At 45.7% G+C, this 19,971-nt stretch overlaps 1 protein-coding gene across 1 annotated transcript in view; it reads right to left on the reverse strand.

Moving 5' to 3' along the window:
- Nucleotides 1-11,055, reverse strand: part of KIF14 (kinesin family member 14) — a 101,773-nt gene extending 90,718 nt beyond the window's left edge. Inside the window, 3 exon segments of the mRNA XM_068240083.1 lie at nt 206-460; nt 7,445-8,458; nt 10,936-11,055. Of these exon segments, the coding sequence (XP_068096184.1) occupies nt 206-460; nt 7,445-8,304 (1,115 nt within the window). The 5' untranslated portion in view covers nt 8,305-8,458; nt 10,936-11,055.
- Between the last annotated feature and the right edge of the window lie 8,916 nt (nt 11,056-19,971).

Genomic DNA, 19,971 nt, shown 5'->3' on the forward strand with positions numbered 1-19,971 from the left:
CAGTGAACATACAGCATGCAGTGCGTTGGAGTACCGCACCATGTCGGATAGCACCATAAATGTTGCATGGCAATGAGACATTGTGTTACAATGTGCCCATTATGATGCACCGCAGTGCCCCACTGTGAACCTAGCTTTAAAGTTTAAACCAATTATAGTTTTCTGATTACTGCACAAGCATTTGAAGAAATAATTGAATACATACGTATAAGACTTCCCAGATCCAGTCTGCCCATAAGCAAACAAGCAAGTGTTGTATCCCAGAAGACATGACTCTAAGAGAGGAAGCGCAAGCTTCTCATACACAGTTTCCTGACCAGCATAAGCTGGATCTGATTTATCAAAGGACCAAAAAGAAAAGTCATAGAGGAAATTGTGGCTTTCCTTAGAGTCTGAGTGTTGTATAACTGTCTCCCTTCCATTCATAAATACCACCTGACGGGCATTCTCATTTTTCTCCCTTTAAAAAAAACAAAAAAAAAAATTATTAACATTGCTTAAGAGATATAAAATCTGAAAAAATATCTGATTAATAAATACATTTGGTTTTTAACTTGTCTGTTTTCTGTGTGTTTTCTACATTGCAGAACTGAGAACCAATGTTAATGAATGCGCTAGTTCACACTTGAATGTATGCAGAAATACGCACATTGAAAACTGATAGACAAGTGTGAATCCAGCCTTAAAGGACAGGTTTATAAAAAAAGGTGCACACTGAACGTCTCTAAACTACAAGCTTATTGCATATTTTACAATGTGTGTGTCATCCATTTAAATAGGATGTCAAAAAAGTACAGCAGTTTCAGAAGTTACTATCCATGAAACCAGGCATTTCCCTTTTGGGCATCACCAGTTTAAAGTGTGCCTGAGCCAAAAACCAGGTACAAAATGAGATGCTTACCTAAAGAGAGGGAAGCTTCGGGATCCTATTAGGATTCCCTCGGTATTCTGATGTCCCCCATTGCTGAGCATGTGCCTGCAGATGAGTAGCGGCAAGGCATTCTAACTAATCATATCAGGGCCGCACAGCTCCACTTCCTGCAGCGTCGCTAAAATAGCCATGCGAGCCTGCCCAAGCACAGTAAGCTGCAGGGCTGTGGAGTCGGAGTCTGGGCAATTTTGGGTGCCTGGAGTCGGAGTCGGAAAAAAATGCACCGACTCCGACTCCTAATGAATTTAAACTGTAATTAAAATAGAAAATATGATAAAAATGTTCTATTTCTCAGATAATAGTAATCATAAATAATTTATACATACAGTAATAGCTGTGCTTAGTCCACAAAAATGAAATAAACGAATCAAAATTAGTTACTTGTGCTGCGTCAATAAAGCAGTCCCCGCATTTTTAAAGTCAGATACACACATCTGATTGTGACTGTATATATGATGTGTACACAGGAATCTCCTATATATGTTACGGCCAGAACCCGAAGTTTGGCCACTTCTAGTTCTGGCCGGCCACTTCAGGTTCTGGTTGGCCAACGTGCGAAGTGGCCGCTGCGCTGCGGCCAATGTGAGAAATGGGAATGAATCATGTAACATTAATGTATCTGCTGGCCCCAGCGCAGCGGCCAAACGTATCGCAACTTCGTTATTTTAATGAAATTAAGCCAGCGGCAATGTAGCAGATGAAGCCGCCGGCTTTTTCTCTGCCTCTCTCTCCTCTTATTATGGGCAGCCGGCGGAGACATGCGTGTCCCCTCCAGAGTCGTTCGTCGCGGCAGGGAAGCCTGCCGTTCTTGCAGAGCGGGTGCTGGCAGAAGCAATGTCTGCAGCCTCCCCGCTCTGCTTTCCTGGCGAGACGAACGACTCTGGAGGGGGACACGAGTGCTGCCCATAATAAGAAAAGGAGAGAGGGGGTGGGGGGGGGGGAGGAGAGAGAGGCAGAGCAAAAGCCGACGGCTTCATCTGTCTCACTGCCGCCGGCTTAATTTCATTAAATGAACCAGGTTGCGATACATTTGGCCGCTGCGCTGCGGCCAGAAGATACATGCATGTTACATGAATCATTCCATTCCTCACATTGGCCGCAGCGCAGCGGCCACTTCGCACATTGGCCGGCCAGAAACCGAAGTGGCCGGCCAGAACTAGAATTGGCAAAACTTCGGGTTCTGGCCGTAACATATATACTAAATAACATCTATGCTGTAAGTATAAAGTCTGATGTGTAGCCGTGTCACTAATAGACATGGTCAAAGAGATGGAAATAATTCTGCGTTGATTCTGATTTATGCAAATGTATGCACTCCCTTTGCTCATGAAATCAAATAATTTGATATGTTGTTGAAATTTGGTTTGGTGACTACGAATTAAATGGTACCTGAGAAGGATGAAAAGAACAGTTTTATACATACCTGGGGCTTCTTCCAGCCCCCTTCAGGCTAATCAGTCCCTCGCTGTTCACCTCCACCACCTGGATCTTCTGCTATGAGTCCTGGTAATTCAGCCAGTCAGCGCAGTCCGGCCGCAGACAGCTTCCACAGCAAGGAGCGTTCTGCACCTGTGCAATAGGGCTGCGCAGGTGTAGTACGCTCCCGGCGGCGGAGTGTGTGCATGCGCACTATGCCAGACTGGCTCAAGTACCTGGACTCATAGCAGAAGATCCAGGTGGTGGAGGAGGACAGCGAGGGACTGATTATGATTAGCCTGAAGGTGGCTGGAGGAAGCCCCAGGTATATATAAGGGTGCGTTTCCACTAACGCAAATTCGCATGCGTTCCCCGCATGCAAATTCGCATAACCAATAAAAGTGAATGAGCCTGTGTCCACTTGTCAGGAAAACTGAGCGTTTTCTTGTGCAGGAAAAATCTGCTCAGCAGAGTCATCCGAATTCGGACACCGCACACACGCATGTGATTCGCATACAATGTATTTAATAGGGAATTCGCATGGTGTTTTTTCATGCGAATTTTCATGCGAATTCGCATACGATTTCGCATGGAATCAATGAAAAAGCACACAGGCACTGACATGGTTAAATTCGCACACAGCGTCATCCATGCGAAATCGTATGCGAATTCGCAGTAAAATTCGCATACAACCGCATGCGATTTCGCTCCTGCATGCGAATTCGTCCGCGGAGAATCCGCGGCGATTTTCCACCGCACTAGTGGAAACGCACCTCAGGTTTACTTGGTTACACAGTAGTACTATACTCTACATATGCATATGCACTCCCCACAGAGCTGCAGGGAATCCACTGAGAAGGTTGTGCACATTATACACAGAGGTGTTGTCTATCACCCATAAACCTGGTTCAGATTGTGCATGAAGAATGTGTAATACAGGAAAAATCTCCCTTTTCCCCTGCAGATCACTCTTACATGTACCCACAGTTACATTGCCTAGGGCCTCATAGATGTTCTTTGTTCCGGTCTGTACCTTTTACAAGTACTCTTACCAAGGACTAGTTTTAGTCTGTGACTAAAGGGAATAAATATGGCAGTCTCCATATCCCTCTCACTTCAGTTGTCTTAAAATTCCTAAGCCTTGACAAATTTCACGTTACATACTTTCAATCAACAAGATTGTAATATGCAAATCAGAGGAGTCGGAGGAATCCTAAACTGAGGAGTCGGAGTCGGTGGATTTTTGTACCAACTCCACAGCCCTGGTAAGCTGGAGCCTCGGGCTCGCGAGGCCACGCTGCAGGAAGAGGAGCTGTGCGGCTCCGATGTGGAGGTGGGCCGCACTTACTGGGGACATCAGACCACCGAGGGAAGCCTCAATAGGATCCTGTGGCTGATCTTATTTTGAACCCAAGCTTCAGCTCGGGATCGCTTTAAAGGAGTCATCAGGCAAATCTATTAAAATGAGTGGTAATTACCGGGGGGCTTCCTCCAGCCCCAAGCTCCCAGGACCTCCCTCGCCGCAACTCTGCCCGCAGCCGTTCGCCGGAGCTCCGACCCGGTCCCCGGCGATGACGTCAGAGCAACCTGGAGGTCGCTCTGTACTGCGCGATCGGCGCTGTCAATCACCACCACGTGGGCCGGAGCGCTCCGGCCTATGTGGCGGTGATTGAAAGCACCGATCGCGCAGGCGCAGTACAGAGTGACCTCCAGGTCGCTCTGACGTCATCGCCGGGAACCGGGTCGGAGCTCTGGCGAACGGCTGCGGGCAGAGTTGCGGCGAGGGAGGTCCTGGGAGCTTGGGGTTGGAGAAAGCCCCCGGTAATTACCACTCATTTTACCAGATTTGCCCTGGTGACTCCTTTAAAGGGAACCTAAACTGAGAAGGATATGGATTTTTCCTATTAAAATAATACCAGTTGCCTGACTCTCCTGCTGATCCTGTGTCTCTAATACTTTTAGCCACAGCCCCTCAACAAGCATGCAGATCAGGTGCTCTGACTGAAGTCAAACTGGATTAGCTGCATGCTTGTTTCAGGTGTGAGATCCAGATACTACCGCAGCAAATTGATCAGTAGGAGAGTCAGGCAACTGGTATAGTTTAAAAGGAAACATCCACATCCCTCTCAGTTTAGGTTTCCTTTAAGTCAGGTACACAAGAGCCAATATTTCTCTCTACCGATAAATAATCCAAGTAAAATGATCACATTGTTAATCAAAGTGATTTCTTCTGCTGACTGATCGTAACTAACAAGAAACAGTTTCTCAATCATTAAAGTGAAACTGGAGCAGGAAAAAAACAAAACACTTTTAATGTATTGTATGTGTAGTGCAAATAATTAATAGAACATTAGTAGCAAAGAAAAGCTCCCTTTTATTTTCAGTTATATAGCTTTTTTACATAACATTGTGTCATTCTCTCATATTTACAGTTTACAAATTACACTCTATTTAAAAATGATGACACAGAGCAGAGCTAGTGACCCTTTAAACTTCCTGGCGACATCAGAGGTGAAAAGGAGAAAAACAACTGTCTCCATCATCCTTTTCCTAAAAATGACTTTTTTTTAAGCTATCCCACAGTTTTATTTTTTATTTAAATCTATTTAAAGAGAACCCGAGGTGGGTTTGAAGAATATTATCTGCATACAGAGGCTGGATCTGCCTATACAGCCCAGCCTCCGTTGCTATCCCAAACCCCCCTAAGGTCCCCCTGCACTCTGCAATCCCTCATAAATCACAGCCACGCTGCTGACAAACAGCTTGTCAGAGCTGGCTGTGTTTATCTCTATAGTGTCAGTCTGCGGCTCTCCCCGCCTCCTGCAGAACTCCAGTCCCGGCCTGCATCCCTTCCCTCCCTACTGATTGGAGGGAAGGGACGGGGGCAGGGACCGGAGCTATGAAGGAGGCGGGGGAGCAGCTGAGACTGACACTACAGATGTAAACACAGCACGGCTGTGATTTATGAGGGATTGCAGAGTGCAGGGGGACATTAGTGGGGTTTGGGATAGCAACAGAGGCTGGGCTGTATAGGCAGATCCAGCCTCTGTATGCAGATAACATTCTTTAAACACACCTCGGGTTCACTTTAAATAAATAATATAAATTTTAAATTTTTTACGGTTTCATGGCCTCTTCTCAATGACACATTCATTGAAGTATCCCAGAGCTAAAAATCTATGAACTATTGTCACTCTATTTCTTTTCTGCTCTCATAAGCCATTTTCTGCCAGGAAAGTGCTATATGGCTGTAATTTCTTATCAGTGCGGGTTACGCTATAGTCCGACCCGGTGCCGACAGGGACAGAAACTGTCACTTGCAGAGAAAGAAAAAGGAGGAACACAGCATAGGTATTTGTGTGCTTGGCACTGTACATACATGTCAATCTCATGTCACTTCGGGTGTCCTTTAAACAAACAAGAAACAGTAAGAGACTGGTTGAGATAAGTGCTTCATAAAACAGCTCTGTAGCCAACCCAAAATGGGTCGGAGAGCTCAGAGAAGCTCTTTTGCATAGACTGAAGTTTCTTAACTCTTCCTGTACTGGAAACAATATCAGACTCTTATCTTTGCCACTAATGTTCTATTCCTTAGCTGTACTGTACAAATCATATCGTAAATTTATTTTCACTTCAGATTCCCTTTAAGTGGCAACATATAAGCCAATATAGAGATTCTCACAGTCTGCAATGACACCACTAATTTCTAATTCAGGTTGGCAAATTCCTGTCTAATAAGACTCCTTACTGGACAATTAAAGAAGAACTTTACTGAATACAACTTAAAGAGGTGCCAGAATAATGTATATTCAGGATACTAAACTTTACATTCATTCTCCTGGTTTCAGCATCAGAAAACACTTCCTTATATCTATATAGTTTTGTATATTTGTATGCAACACCACCCTCTCAATGATGCTTAGTCAGGCTATGGTATCACAATGTTGTCTCCTCCCAGTGCACTGAGACCAGGGGCCACATGCAATTACCTTTTTCTCCTGACTTATCTCCTAGAAGATAACTTTGTATCTTCTATCTAAAATAACATTTCAACACTCTGTAATTGAAAACATATCAAAAAGTAGGTGAAAAAAAAAATCAACATTTTGAGTATTTTCTTGCTTGCTGATGACTTAAAAGACATTTTATTGACAAATTGGAAAATGTCACCTAGGAGAAAAAGTGAATTGCATATAGGCCCAGGGCCCATATGCAATTTACTTTTTTTTCCTGAGTTTTCTCCTAGTAGATCATTTTTCATCTATTTAAAATAACTTTTCAGCACTTTGCAATTGAAAAAGTACCAAAAAATAGTTAAAAAGTACTACGGGTAGTCCCCGATTAACCAAGGAGATAGGGACTGTAGGTTTGTTCTTAACCTGAATCTGTTCTTAAGTCGGAACACTGTTCCATCTCTGTCCCCTGTACCTCTTCTGTGCCCCCTCTGGGTCACATCTGCCTTCTGTACCTGCTTATACAAGTTTAAAAGCCATTTTTTTCTTTGAATTTTTAAAAATCGATTTTCTAAAAAAAATAAATAAAAAAATAAAATAAAAACTACAAGTCCAATTTGAATTTTTTTTTTTAACTTGTTCCCATGGAAACACAGAATTAATGCCATTCGTATCGGCAGATGGTTCGTAAGTCGGGGAGTACCTGTATAAACATTATTTTGAGTGTTTTCTTGCTTTTTGGTGGTTTAAAATCCATTTTATTGACAATTTGGAAAATATCACTTAGGAGAAGTTTCAGGAGAAAAGGTTTCTGATCACACTGCAATCAGTGTGGACAAGGCAAAAATCAGGGTGAGTATAGATTTTACAGTGCCTATAAGCAATTGTCTTCATTAAATTATGTTCAATATGAATACAATAGCTTATTTTTACACTATTACTTTATTCAGTCAGCATTTATCCACTGAAAAAAAATCTTTCCTTACCCAGATTTAAATTCTTGAAATAATTAAAGCTAGTGACATTGTTATTCCTGGTAAGGTGCATCCCTGCGGAATGTTTGCTTACAGTGGCCTTGAGGTAAGAAAATTCATGTGTATACATTTTCACTTGCATTTAGCACTTCATGCAAAGTCAGACTTACCGGCTGTTGAATGGCCGCACTCTTACAGCTACAGTGACCGCACAGTTCTCCTCTTTGTGAGGCTCCTCCTCCACATTGAGATGTAAGCTGACTGTCTCGTCTTTTACATGTAAAGATTCGGATGGCATGCTGGCTTCCTGTGCCTTTTCTGTCCACCTGGTTATAGCAGTTGCCTTCCTCAGAGGAGCAGCTATGGCGCTTACAGGGCGCTTTGGTGTTACCACAGGACTTCTGGTCTCCCGAGTAGATGCAGACCTGATAAGCCCAGAAGCTCCACTCTTTGGTGTCTTTTGCTTCTCCAAAGTTCCATTTTTTGATATGGGTGTTCTAACTTGCCCAATGGTACTGGTGCCATTTGATAATTCACTTCCCTTTGTGCTCTTGTTGGAATGGACCTTTATATCCTCAGACACATGTGTGTTTGGGGCTTTCATGCCATTTGCATGAGATTTTGTGTACAAGTGTCTTCCATTTACAAGCAAGCCCTTTGTTTTTAATTCAGAGGAATGATTAGCTGTGCTGCTGACTGTGGTGGGATGTGGCAGTCCAGGCTTACCGCCCTGTTTTTCTAACGGAATCTTGATTTTAATGCATCCCTCAGGATTTTTTTCTGTGTCATCTTTTTCAATGGAGCCAGTTCGAGTCCTTCTCTGTAAACTCAGGTGTCTCTCAGGCTCCTGCTGATGAATAATATCCTTCACTACACTGGGAGATGCCTTCACTATGGTTTCCCTCTTTTGAAGCTTTAATGTTGCCTCAGTTTTGTGTGTTATTGGAGATGCAACATTTTTACATGCAGAGATCACATATGTCCTATTTATATCCCGAGTGTTTTGCTCATGGAGGCCTCTATGTGACATGTCTACTTACAAACAAGCATAGAACAATTATCTAGGAATAGTAAATTTCAATTGCAATGTCAGTCAATGTCCTCGTAGCAAAATATCCTCTTGGCATCTAAACATCCTTTTACATTCAGTAATTTTGAACTGGGTGATCATTTTTAAAGCTTGCCTAAAAAACAAAAAGACACAAGAATAAAGTCACAAGAAGCCTTCATAAAGATCCACAAGTCCACATAACATATTGTACCCAAATGATCAAGGCATTGCAGAGAACTCCAAGTTTCTCCAGGAGGGATTTCATAGGTAATCCAGAAAACTGTGTGCTACAGAAGTATAAAGACAAAAGGGCATAATACATCTTATTAAATGAACCATACAGTTATCCTACATTTGTCTGAATGTAACGCAATCTGTGTAAAATTCACTTTACCCTTCCCATCCTCCCAGGTCACAGTAAAGCTTAGGGCCCTTTCACACTTGCTGCGGTATGTTCCATTGCACAAAGATGTTGCATCCAGAAGCAGTGGCGGGATGCAATTGATCGTGGTGTGGCACGTCCCATCTAAGCAACGCAAGAGCTGCCGTGCATAGTTATCCCGGTAAAGAAACATCCTTTCATTGTAAATATATGGTTGCACCACAGTGGTAACAAGCGGTGAAAACTTTTGGGACTGTTGCTGTGCAATGTATAATAATCGCAACAAAATGCATGAAATGTGAAAGGGGCCTTTGTGTTGGTGACCCTATACATACCAATATCCTGGCAGTGTCATGCCACTAAAGTGCTGCAGGCACTGCATAAGTAACACACAACCTACAGTGCATTACTCTGCTACTCCCGTAAGTGCAATGAAAAAGTTGCATGTTAAATTATGTTTTTCCCTTTCGTCGCACCACCGCTATATAAAAGTGCAGTGTGACTTTTTGGCTTTGGTGCAATTTTTCTGAATCCCACTGCTACCACAGCGCATAAGTATAAAAAGACCCTAAAAGGTAAAGTGACAAAGCTGTAATGTGCTTGGTGGAACATAAAAAAGTAGAGCTTTTTTTCAGGAAACATAGCAGCCCTGGTTAAGCCAAACCCTACAAATTTTAGATCTGTGGTCATGGCTAAGACAAAGGAGCTCAGTGAGTACCCGTGGCTGCGCATTGTGGCGGCTCACAAGTACGTAAAGTGGCTACAAGGCCATTTCTAAATGTTTTTCAAGTTCCAGTGGCTACAGTGCAAAGTATTATTAAAAAATACAAGATGTTCCACACTGTGGAAAATCTCAGAGGATGTGGTCGGAAGCCAAAAGGGATACCTGTGCTGGCAGGAGGATAGTGAGAGAGGTGAAAAAGAATCCAAGGATAACCACCAAGGCCATCTTGGTGAATCTGGGCTCTGCTGTTGGCAATGTCTCAAGGCAGACAATCCAACAGACACTGCACACTGCTGGGTTCCATGGATGCAGACCAAGGAGGATGCCACTTCTCCAAATAAGGAACACAAAAGCTTGCTTGGCCTTTGCAAATGCTCATCTGCACAAAGAAGAAGATGTCTGCTCTTCTGTGTTATGGTCAGTCCTGACTTAAATCCAATTAAGAATCTGTGGAGGGAGCTAAAGATTAGGGTGATGGCAAAAAGACCATCCAACCTAAAAGAATTGGAGCTCATTGCTAAAGATGAATGAGATAAATGAGCAAAAACACCTGTGGAGACATGCAAAAAAAGCTGGTCTGCAATTATAGGAAGCGTTTGATTGCAGTAATAGCCAATAAAGACTTTTTTTATTGATTATTGAGAAGGGTATGAATAATTTTGGACTGGACACTTTTTGCTCAAAGTAAATGTAAATAAAATCAGAGACTTTTTCCCCCCACAATAATGCCTCTTGTACATCGTCTTATCTTTTAGGAGACACCTATGCCATTTGCCTGTCAAAAAATTACTTGCTAATCAGCCGCGTTCCCAGCCCGTCGGCCGGTGACGGCCAAACCGGAAGTGGCCGCCGGCGAGTCCAGGCGCATCGGAGGGACACGGCGAGGGCACCGTTCAGCTGCAGGGGGCTGAGGGGAGCCCCGGGTGAGTAAAAGTTTTTTTTTGTTTTTTGTTTTTTTTTTAAGGAGACTTAAGTATTCCTTTAAGTCAAAATTTGCCAGGGGAATAAATAATTATGAGCAGCACTGTAGATGGCAGGGCGAGTGAATTGCAGCAGGTGCAGAACGGCGAGATCGGTGGTAGCGCACAGCTGGGAAGGTAAAATCTACATCCAGTCACAGCCCGCAGCCACCTAAAGACGTAGATTTCTACCAACACGGTCCAGAAGCGGTTAAGATTGATAACATACCAGAACATACCAGTGTTACACATTACTGTTCCGTTTTTTGCAACAAAGTATTCCACTAAGCAGCAATGTACTGTACTAGAAATGATCAAATCAAAGATAGCTTTATTGGCAAGATGAAAATTCATACAGTAATTGCCAAAGCAGGATGACATGGTAGGGGGTAGGATAGGGATACAGTAGGTTAGCAGTTCGTGGAGATTTTTAGGTTTACAGTTCATTACAATGCTGGGCTGAGTGATTATTGTCACATCTGACAGCTGAACTGCTCAGACAAGACAAGCGCGTTTCCCATCAGACTGACGAGAACTCTGCATACCTGTCTATCTATGGAGACACATCGCACATAGCGCTCCTCAAGAGCAGCAGCCGGGCACCTCGGGTTGGAAAGGCAAAGCTTCCTCTTCCTCGGTCTCCCTCCCTACTTATTTTCGAATCCCGCTCCCCTCAGTACGATTGGCTGGCGAGTCGCTAGTCACATGACCGCAGCTTACGTCACCAGCAGGGGACGGAAGAATGTAGAACTTTTTGGCCTAATAGACCCTGGTGATATCACATGACCGCCGTGCACGACAAAAATAGCAGGTGCTGAAGTGCTGGAAGAAGGAGTTTCTGGTCGGGATCGCTGCTGCTACTACGTGCTGTTACTGTGTCGAGGAGTGGAGGAGACGCCGGGATAGCTACTGAACCGACATGCTCTGCAGAGGAGAGGAAAGCAGACGATCTCTGCATGGACCAGTGAAAAGGGGGACCACTAGACCACCGCGGAAAGTTATGGGAGTGGGCAGGGGAACCACTAGACCTCCACGGGACGCTATGGAAAAGGGCAGGGGAACCACTAGACCTCCATGGGACGCTATGGAGGGGGCAGGGGAACCACTAGACCTCCACGGGACGGTATGGAAGGGGGCAGGGGAACCACTAGACCGCCACAGGACGGTATGGAAGGGGGCAGGGGAACCACTAGACCTCCATGGGACGCTATGGAAGGGGGCAGGGGAACCAATAGACCTCCACGGGACGCTATGGAGGGGGGGGGGGGGGGCAGGGGAACCACTAGACCTCCACAGGACGCTATGGAAGGGGGCAGAGGAACCACTAGACCTCCATGGGATGCTATGGAAGGGGGCAGGGGAACCACTAGACCTCCACGGGACGCTATGGAGGGGGGGGTGCAGGGGAACCACTAGACCTCCATGGGGCACTATGGAAGGGGGCAGGGGAACCACTAGACCTTCACGGACGCTATGGAGGGGGGGGGGGCAGGGGAACCACTAGACCTCCACGGGGCACTATGGAAGGGGGCAGGGAAACCACTAGACCTCCACGGATGCTATGGAGGGGGGGGCAGGGGAACCACTAGATCTCCATGGGGCACTATGGAAGGGGGCAGGGGAACCACTAGACCTCCATGGGACGCTATGGAGGGGGGGCAGGGGAACCACTAGACCTCCATGGGATGCTATGGAGGGGGGGCAGGGGAACCACTAGACCTCCACTGGACGGTATGGGAGTGGGCAGGGGAACCACTAGACCTCCACGGGACGCTATGGAAGGGGGGCAGGGGAACCACTAGACCTCCACGGGACGCTATAGAGGGGGAGCAGGGGAACCACTAGACCTCCACGGGATGCCATGGAGGGGGGGCAGGGGAACCACTAGACCTCCACTGGACGGTATGGGAGTGGGCAGGGGAACCACTAGACCTCCACGGGACGCTATGGAGGGGGAGCAGGGGAACCACTAGACCTCCACAGGATGCTATGGAAGGGGGCAGGGGAACCACTAGACCTCCACGGGATGGTATGGAAGGGGGCAGGGCAACCACTAGACCTCCACGGGATGCTATGGAAGGGGGCAGGGGGAACCACTAGACCTCCACTGGACGGTATGGAAGGGGAACCACTAGACCTCCACGTAGGGTTGCCACCTTTTGGGTGAAAAAATACTGGCTTGGGGTGTGGCCTAAAAGTGGGAGGGGTTTGTTGCAACCTTTTCTTTCTTTCTTTTTTTTAATCCAAAATGGCACAAGAATGTAGAAAAAAAGCTCTTTTTGAAGAAAACAAAAAGCTCTGTGTCCTCTTAAACGCCCCATTAGGTGTTTATATAGACAACGGCATAGCCTCCCTTCCTCCCTCACCGTATATTTCGTCTGCTCCTTAGCCCCTCTTTATGACTGTAATAACACTTTAACCACTTAAGGACTGCAGTCATAAAACCCCTTAAAGACCAGACACTTTTTTTTCGGTCATACAACCTACCATCTAAATTAATTTTACCTCCTTTTCTTGTCACTAATACAGCTTTCGTTTGGTGCTATTTGATTGCTGCTGTAATTTTTAGTTTTTATTATATTCAGCAAAAAAAGACATTTTTCAAATAAAGTAAAATTTCTATATAAATTTTTGTCCAAATTTATTGTGCTACATGTCTTTGATAAAAAAAAAATCCAATAAGTGTATATTTATTGGTTTGGGTAAAAGTTTTATAGCGTTTACAAACTATGGCGCCAAAAGTGAATTTTCCCATTTTGAAGCATCTCTGACTTTTCTGAGCACCTGTCATGTTTCATGAGGTGCTAGAATTCCAGCATAGTATAAATACCCCCCAAATGACCCCATTTTCGAAAGAAGACATCCCAAAGTATTTACTAAGAGGACGGTTGGAGAGTGAAGGAATCGGCACTAGTTGCTGATGGCAAAAAAAGCGGGGGTTGGTGGATAATTCGATGTGCCTCCGGACGGTTCCAGGTATACCAGAATGAGTAGGAAAGAAAAGCAGAATCCGGGCACCATGAACTGCAGTTACCACACTTTATTGCATCCCTGCACACAGACAGATACCATGAACTGCAGTTACCACACTTTATTGCATCCCCGCACACAGACAGATACAGGTGTATAGGGCTGGTCTGACAGCCGTTTCACAAGCAAGGTTGCTTGCTTCCTCAGAGACCATCTCTGAGGAAGCAAGCAACCTTGCTTGTGAAACGGCTGTCAGACCAGCCCTATACACCTGTATCTGTCTGTGTGCAGGGATGCAATAAAGTGTGGTAACTGCAGTTCATGGTGCCCGGATTCTGCTTTTCTTTCCTACTCATTCTTATTTACTAAGAGGCATGGTGAGTTCATAGATTTTATTTTTTGTCACAAGTTAGCGGAAAATGACACTTTTGCCTCGATTCATAAAAAGCAGTGTGATAAAAAAAAATCTTGTCGGGAAAATACCGCACTCAGTATTTTCCCGGTCTGTGTGCTGTTGAAAAGGTCGGTAAATTACCGCAGCCCATTGAGCGGTAGAGTAGAGCAGTGTGGCGATTCTCTCTTTTGCCCTGCACAGATGACTCGCACAAACTTTCCCTGCCTGCACAAATGACTTGCACAGATGACTCAGACAGATGACTCGCACAGACTTTCCCTGCCTGCACAAATGACTCGCTCAAATGACTCACACAGATGGCTCTCTGCACAGATGACTCAGTCTCAAACAGACTTCGGCTCCCTGCACTTTGCATTCACCAGAGGTGTCGGTAACTTGTTACCTCCTCACCAGAGATGTCGGTAACTATAGTCAGGCTTACCGCTTGTTGCAGGCTTTATGAATTGACATTTGCTGACAATTTACTGACGTGTTGTAGGTAACTACAGCCAAGTTGATAATTTATCTCCCTGGTCGGTAATGTCAGCTTTTAATGCGGTAACAGCTTTTATGAATTGACACATTGCTAAGTAGTCGGGAAAGTCTGCTGTTTTCAGCATTACCGCATGCGGTAATGCTTTATGAATTAAGGCCTTTGTGACAAAAAAATAAAGAAAAGTTTCCATTTCTGCTAACTTGTGGCAAAAAAAAAATGAAATCTGCCACGAACTCACCATGCCCCTCTCTGAATACTTTGGGGTGTCTACGTTCCAAAATGGGGTCATTTGTGGGGTGTTTACTGTCCTGGAATTTTGGGAGGTGCTAAATTGTAAGCACCCCTGTAAAGCCTAAAGGTGCTCATAGGACCTTGGGCCCCGTAGCGCACCTAGGCTGCAAAAAAGTGCCACACATGTGGTATCGCCGTACTTAGGAGAAGTAGTATAATGTGTTTTGGGATGTATTTTTACACATACCCATGCTGGGTGGGAGAAATATCTCCTGTAAATTAGATTTTTTTTTTTTTTATTTCTTTACACACAATTGTCCATTTACAGAGATATTTCTCCCACCCAGCATGGGTATGTGTAAAAATACACCCCAAAACACATACTACTCCTGAGTACGGCGATACCACATGTGACACTTTTTTGCAGCCTAGGTGCGCTAAAGGGCCCAACGTCCTATGAGTACCTTTAGGATTTCACGGATCATTTTGAGGCATTTGGTTTCTAGACTACTCCTCACGGTTTAGGGCCCCTAAAGTGCCAGGGCAGTATAGGAACCCCACAAGTGACCCCATTTTAGAAAGAAGACACCCCAAGGTATTCTGTTAGGAGTATGGTGAGTTCATAGAAGATTTTCTTTTTTGTCACAAGTTAGTGGAAATTGATTTTTATTTTTTTTTTCCACAGTGTCATTTTCCACTAACTTGCGACAAAAAATAAAATCTATGAACTCTCCATACACCTAACGAAATACCTTGAGGTGTCTTCTTTCTAAAATGGGGTTCCTATACTGCCCTGGCATTTTAGGGGCCCACAACCGTGAGGAGTAGTCTAGAAACCAAATGCCTCAAAATGACTGTTAAGGGGTATAAGCATCTGCAAATTTTGATGACAGGTGGTCTATGAGGGGCCGAATTTTGTGGAACCGGTCATAAGCAGGGTGGCCTCTTAGATGACAGGTTGTATTGGCGCTGAAGTGCAGGATGTTCTCGAATCGTGACCTGGACATGGCAGCAGAGAAAATGGGCATGTGAAGTATTGGGTGCGCGTAGACCAATAAGACCGCAATACATTATTTTTGACTAGACCCATGTTAAGGAGAAGGCCCCAAAAAATGTTACGTTCGGAAACTTGGAGTGGTTTCCACCGAAAAGGCTGGGCATGGTAGCTTCTTGGATTGGCGGTTGCGTATTGTGTGGCATAACTGTTGGTCTCAGCCAGAATTAAGTCGTAGAGACTAGCAGTGATCAGAAAAAAAAAATTCTGTCACTGCGGTGGGGCGGGTGAGGGTTTGGCCGGGTGATCAGATGCCCGCAGGGGGCAGATTAAGGCTTGATCTGATGAATAGGGGGTGACAAGAGGTGATTGATGGTGTCTCAGGGGGTGATTAGAGGGGAGAATAGATGCATTCAATGCACTGGGGAGGTGATCAGGAGCCCACACGGGGCAAATTAGGGCCTGATCTGATGGGTAGGTGTGCTATTGGGTGACAGGAGGTGATTAAAGAGAACCCGAGGTGGGATTTAATTATGTTACTGGGGCACAGAGGCTGGTTGTGCACACTAAGACCAGCCTCCGTTGCCCCATGGTGTGCCTCCATGTCCCCCCTGTGCGCCGCTATACCCCCCGCAGTGCTGGCGACACGCAGCGCATCACCAGCACAATGTTTACCTATGCGCTGTCAGTCAGCGCCGCTCCCCCGCCTCCTCCGCATCGGCGCTACCCGCCCACGTCACTTCCCTCCTATCAGCGGAAGGGACACTGGCGGGTAGCGCCGATGCGGGGGAACGGCGGTGACAGACAGCGCTTAGGTAAACATTGTGCTGGCGACACGCTGCGTGTCGCCAGCACTGCGGGGGTATAGTGCCAGCCTCTGTGCCCCAGTAACATAATTCAATCCCACCTCGGGTTCTCTTTAATAGATGTCTCAGGGTGTGATTTGAGAGGGGAATAGATGCAAGCAATGCACTGGAGAGGTGATCAAGGGGGGTCTGAAGGTATGGGCGGGTAATTGGTTGCCCGCAAGATGCAGATTAGGGTCTGATCTGATGGGTAGCAGTGACAGGGGGTGATTGATGGGTGATTAGAGGGGAGAACAGATGTAAATAATGCACTGGGGGGGGTCTGAGGGTGTGGGCGAGTGTTTAGGTGCCCGCAAGGGGCAGATGAGGGTCTGATCTGATGGGTAGCAGTGACAGGGGGTGATTGATGGGTGATCAGTGAGTAATTAGAGGGGAAAACATGTAAATAATGCACTGGGGAGGTGATCAGGGGGGGTGTTTGGGTGCGCACAAGGGGCAGATTAGGGTCTGATCTGATGGGAAGCCGTGATGAGGTGATTGATAGGTGATCAGGGTGTGATTTGAGGGGAGAATAGATGCAAGCAATGCACTGGGGAGTTGATCAGGGGGGGTCTGAGGGTGTAAGCGGGTAATTGGGTGCCCGCAAGGGGCAGATTAGGGTCTGATTTGATGGGTAGCAGCGACGGGGTGATTGATGGCTGATTAGAGGGGAAAACAGATGTAAACAATGCACTTGGCGGGTGATCTGAGGGTGTGGGCGGGTGATCAGGTGCCCGCAAGGGGCAGATTAGGGTCTGATCTGATGGGTGATGGGGTGATTGTGACGGTCGGGTTCACCAGCAGAACCACGCAATCTGCGTAATCATACAAAAATGCGCACAAAATATGATCTGGAGTGCCCCTTTAAATTAATTTGCTCGGCTTTTAGAAAATCTGTGCTCTTCCAGCTCACCAGCCCTGCAATGGGGGATGTGAGTGCTTGTTTATACTTCCTGAGATCCCCAATAAAACCCTAAAACCAGAGCCATTCACATAGCTCACAGATCTACTACAAAGGTTCTGATAAAAAGATATATGGACAAGAAAATACCTGTATTTTGCATGTCCAAGCAAACCACGCATTAGAGGACATGGTGTGGTGTTTATTCTGCCCGAGCAAGGGGTCCATAAACCATGATGGCAGAGTCACTGGTTCCTACTACAAAGAACTGCTCATAAGAAGCATGATACAGGAACGCATTGTAAAATCATTAGGTGACATTCCTGCCTGTAGCCTGTCCAGCAGATACCCAGAGACATGTCCCTTAATGAGCTTTTGATATCTCACTTGACAGTAGTCCATAATTCGATGGATATTGCGGAACCATTTGGGCCCAGCGGTCCACAATTCGCAGTGCGTCATGCGACCAGCGCAGCACACCTTCTGAAACGTTAATCGATCACATATCGGCCTCACAGCCTGAGATATCGATTACATAGACAGGGGAGGTGTCACTCTAAGCGAGTTTGATATCGATTGCTTCAGCGCATGACGGAATGTACAATGCTGGTTTTTATATGATCTGTCCGTGATCCGCTGAGTTATGGCATAATTGGAGAAAATGCCAATTCGGTTTCTCAGACAATAGGGGTCGGATTGCTAAGGGTGGGAGAACATCTCTAGTTACCATCCACACCCTCTGGCAGAGGAAGAGTTAAAACAACACTGCTGGACACAGGAGAGAGTCTTTTGTCCAGTCATCCATCCATATACCATCAAAATGATTGGCATTACATGTTATCAAAGGACTTCTATCTATTTCACAGAACTTTCCATAACTGGACTTCATATCTTCTGTTGGATTTATTATGGCAAAGGACACAGTAAATTGACAGATTGCTCAGACTATCAATAGCTATCTTCCCATTTAATCCTTATTTCTGCATCGATTTGTTTCTATTGCTATATTTTTGTTTTGCATTACTTCTTTAAATAAACGATTAAAAATCGCTCGTCTAAGTGCTGTTCTGAAAAATCTCCGCCAAAAGAATTCACATCTTCAAAGAAAGACACGTTACCATAACAGTGTTAATATTAATATTGTTAGTTTTGCTATCTCTAGAAAGGTTGTCAAATTAACCCTTTTTCCTACAGGATTTAGCTAGAGTTAGACTTAGCGCATTTGCAAGCTTTATTGCGGATTGGTGGCAGTGACCTGGCCTCTATATGAGAGCCCAGATTGTATCGATTGTATATACAATCGAAATTAGACTGTGTGTGGACTCACCAACCAATCCAAAAGGTTACTTTGCCTGCAGTTCTGACTTCCTTCAGGATTCCCTCAGGCTCTGAGGCTTTATGGTAAACTGCAGCAAAGGGAACAGGAATTGGTGGGTGACTGCGCATACGTCACAGTAATTGATAGGTGATTGACAGGTGATCAGTGGGTGATTACAGGAGAGAATAGATGTACACGGGGGGGGGGGGGGTCTGGGGAGGATCTGAGGGTGTGGGGGTGATCAGGAGCCCCCAGGGTGCGGTGTAGGACCTAACTTAAATTATAGCGTTGACAGATAGTGACAGGGGGTGATTGATGGGTGATTAGGGGGGGGTGATTGGGTGTAAACGGGTCTGAAGGGTTGATCGGGGGGGTCTGAGGGAGGCAGGATCAATGTGTGTGCGTGCTTACTGGGGGGCTGCCTCCTGCCCTGGTGGTCCCTCGATCACTGGGACCACCAGGGCAGGTGGCAGCCTGTATAATACGCTTTCAACGTGGCAGATCGGGGGTTATCCTCAAGTGCTTCCCGAAGACTGGCGGATCCATATGAGTATACTGCACATGTACACTCGTGCAGTACAAAGCTGCACGTCTTCAGAAGCACTCAGGGAGGGGACACAACTTCCAAAGCCTCCCTAGGCGGCAAATTTAAACGGGGGTGATGGCGCTGAAAAGAGGGGAACGAGAAGTCAGGGAAAACTATCCAGAGCCTTCCCTGTCCATAGGTATCTGTCTTTTAGATTTTACCTCACTGCACATTTACTGTAATGTACAATAAACAGTCCTTTCTTCAGTGTTCTTTGTCTGTCTGCAATTCAAAAGCAGTGACAAGAATGCACAAAAAAAACACAAGGAAGTACCGTAAATCGAGCTTAACTGGAAGCAGTATAGTCACTGATGAGCTTACTCACAGTGCTGCCTTCTCTACTGTGATGTTTCATTATCACACTACATGCCTGTCAGCATGTGATTCTGGGAGCTGACCTTACTGATAACGATCCTCTCCGGGTCTCTTCTGCCCCCTCTCAGCTGCTCTGTGTCACTAAGGAGGAAGACTTACTACACACCATACAGGAGCACAGAGCTTCCCTGTTCTGTAGCGCGGGGCTTCATTTTTAAATTGTGCCCCTCCCTCCTCCACTCCTTATTGGATAGCCTCAAGGAGCAGCTCCAGCATTGGCTAGTGAAAATCTGGTGCTGCTGCTATTGACTAGATCTTTCCTCCATATTAATGACACTTTTGTGTGTCATGACTAGATGTCAAGATTGCACAGCAGGGATTTTCCGGCAAATGACGTGCTGTTATAAATTAGATACCGGCACCAGCTTTTGAGTGAAAAAAAATTCTGTGCCGGCCATATACCGGCTGGGTGGCAACCCTACCTCCACGGGGCGCTATGGAAGGGGGCAGGTGAAGCACTAGACCTCCACG

Source organism: Hyperolius riggenbachi, chromosome 6, assembly GCF_040937935.1.
Source record: "Hyperolius riggenbachi isolate aHypRig1 chromosome 6, aHypRig1.pri, whole genome shotgun sequence".
Lineage (NCBI taxonomy): Eukaryota > Metazoa > Chordata > Amphibia > Anura > Hyperoliidae > Hyperolius > Hyperolius riggenbachi.